General features: G+C 63.8%; 1 protein-coding gene across 1 annotated transcript in view; it reads left to right on the top strand.

The window, feature by feature from the left end:
* Nucleotides 1–2,000: 2,000 nt before the first annotated feature.
* Nucleotides 2,001–2,380, top strand: part of PFL1_00188 (uncharacterized protein) — a gene marked incomplete at both ends in the record, with an annotated part of 2,199 nt that continues 1,819 nt past the window's right edge. The window contains one exon of the mRNA XM_007877685.1: nt 2,001–2,342. Coding sequence (XP_007875876.1) covers nt 2,001–2,342 — 342 coding nt within the window. The remainder of the gene's footprint in view (nt 2,343–2,380) is intronic.

Below are 2,380 nucleotides of genomic sequence, written 5' to 3'. Positions count from 1 at the left end.
GGCCGCACCTGCAGCAATCCACCGCCGTGCGCTGTCGTCGAGCTGGCACTGGTCATGACTCTATTTGTGGCGATGCAAGTCGTCGGTGATGACGGATGAAGAAGCGGGCGAAGGAGGTGGCGGCGGCGGCGGCGGCGGCGGCGACTCGTTCTGTGCATGACACGAGGTGGCGAGTTGGTGTATGCGCTGGTGACGGGCGTGTGATGCGACCATGGCTCGGGCTCAAAGCAGAATCTACGCCGCAGGACGGACGTGTGTGCGTTGCGTTGGCTGAGCATGATGGCCTGGGCATGCAGGTCGATGTGCGCGAGTGCAGGCACAGAGGCAGGCAGCCTAGGCTAGGCTACTGTAGGCTAGGCTAGGCCAGGCCGTGCGTGTTGTGATGCGACTGTCGCCGACATCGTCGGACCATTCCCATCTCTGCTATTCTGGCCTGACGAGCGTGTCGCCTCGATGTGAGTTGTGAGATGCGGGCGAGGCGATACGAAACGTTGGCAGCCTGCTTGACGAGACGAGGGCAGACCAGGAGTCGACGTCTGCGTGGGTGGATACGCGATGGCCTGATTCACGCACGCAGCACTGTAGGCGTAAGTACGTACGTGTGCTTCCTGCCTGCGCCTTGACGCCTGGCATCGAGCTCCTATCCCGCGGCCTTGGTTGGCCTGCCTGCCTGCCTGCCTGCCTGCCTGCTGGTTGCCCATCACATGGCCAGGCCTAGACGCTCCTCGGTGGACCCTTGCTTTTCTTGCTTGTTCCTAGAGAGCCACCAACACGGGCCAGGCAGGCCTCGCCCCCCCTGGCCCTGACCTCCTTGTCCGCCTCGCTTCAGCCTCGACTTGATCTCAAGACAGGGGCGCTCAGGGGTCCTTTCCTCGCCAAATTGGCGTCTGCACGAGTAGCCAGGCTCGCCCGCCTGTCCTGCTTGCTTGGCGTCCACACTTCGATGCCGACAGGCTTGCTTTGCTTCGACATGTCGCCACCTCTGTGTCTGTCTGCTGCCTGGCATCGTCGTCGGAGAAGCCCGCTTGCTACTTACACTACCGCAGCCCGGCGGTGACGCACACTGACGAACAGGCACAACCCGGCGGTGCCTGCAGAGCGGATGCATATGGAAGAGGATGAAGCAAGGATGACGGTGGTGCGAGATGGGCCGCCCCTCGGAAGCTTTGACGAAACTCAGCTGATTTCTCGAACGTCGTTCTCGACCTCGTTGGCGTGTCCCGACCGCGTCAACGCGACAAGTGGTGCGATGCGGTGCTGTGCGGTGTTGGCCGTGCGTTCTACGTTTCCGACTGAAGGGCGGCGTATCGACCTGCCCAGCCCCGCATCCCGCCTCCTCTTGGCCCGTCCTCGAGGTCGAGGTCGAGGTCGAGGCCGAGGTCGCCCCTCACCTGTGGCCTCTCAAAGTTACATGTCCCTTTGCTTGGCTTCGTCTACCACCGTCACCGTCAACGTCCTCGCCCTTCACCTTCCCCACTGTGCCCCGCCTTCCTCTTCCCCTCCCGCCTTCGGATTTCGACACTCACCTTGCCCCTCCCTCCTCCGATCGATCCCCGCCGCCACCCGCCACAGACCATCAAGACTGCCACGACGCCCCCATAACGATCTCACGACACACACTAACGAAATCCTCCGACGGCCTTTGCTCGCCGGTCTCACGAAACCACTCCAACCTGCCCTGCTGCTCCTGTACTTCTACATCCGGCGGCCGTTGCATGAGCCCCGGCACTCCCAACTCTCCGTCCTCAGCCCCGAGTCTAATCTCGGTCCACCTGCTTATCACCTCTCGTACAGCCATATAGACGCAGGAAGACCGCCGACTCGACCGACCGTAGCCTTTCCTCCCCCGACCACCACGCCATCCGCCTGCCACCGGGGCCTTGCCCTGCCCATCCCTCTCATCCCCGTCCCCGCCTTCGACCTCGAATCGGACCGACGACGTTTCCTCCTCCTCATCCTGTCCGACGTCTCCTGCACCCCCGCCCATCTGCCTTCTCGACATGGGCCTGGTCTGCTCGCGTCCGATCTCGGACTTTCTCGAAGGCGGCTTCCTCAAGGGCGCCGAGCTCATCGACCACCTCGTCCGCCTCACCAACCGTTGCTTCCACGGCGCCGTCACGGTGTGCTTCTCTGCCATCTTTGGCCGCAACAGCGCGCTGGTGCAGGAGCGCAAGCACGACCAGCTCTACCAGCTCTCCAGCCGCACTGGCAGTCAGGGCGGCGGCGGCCTCTACACGCTCGCCGGGGGAGCACAGAGGCTGGATGAGAAAAAGAGGCGCTCCGAGAGGAGGAGACGCGCCGAAGCCGCCGCCCTCGGCGTCAAGGTGACGCGCAAGCGCTCCGTGGCCACGCATCAGGGCTACGGTCGCGTGTCGGGCGC

The sequence above is a fragment of the Pseudozyma flocculosa genome (assembly GCF_000417875.1).
Source record: "Pseudozyma flocculosa PF-1 unplaced genomic scaffold scaffold00001, whole genome shotgun sequence".
NCBI lineage: Eukaryota > Fungi > Basidiomycota > Ustilaginomycetes > Ustilaginales > Ustilaginaceae > Pseudozyma > Pseudozyma flocculosa.
Note: the sequence above shows the minus strand (reverse complement) of the source record. Positions and strands in the feature narration are given on the sequence as shown.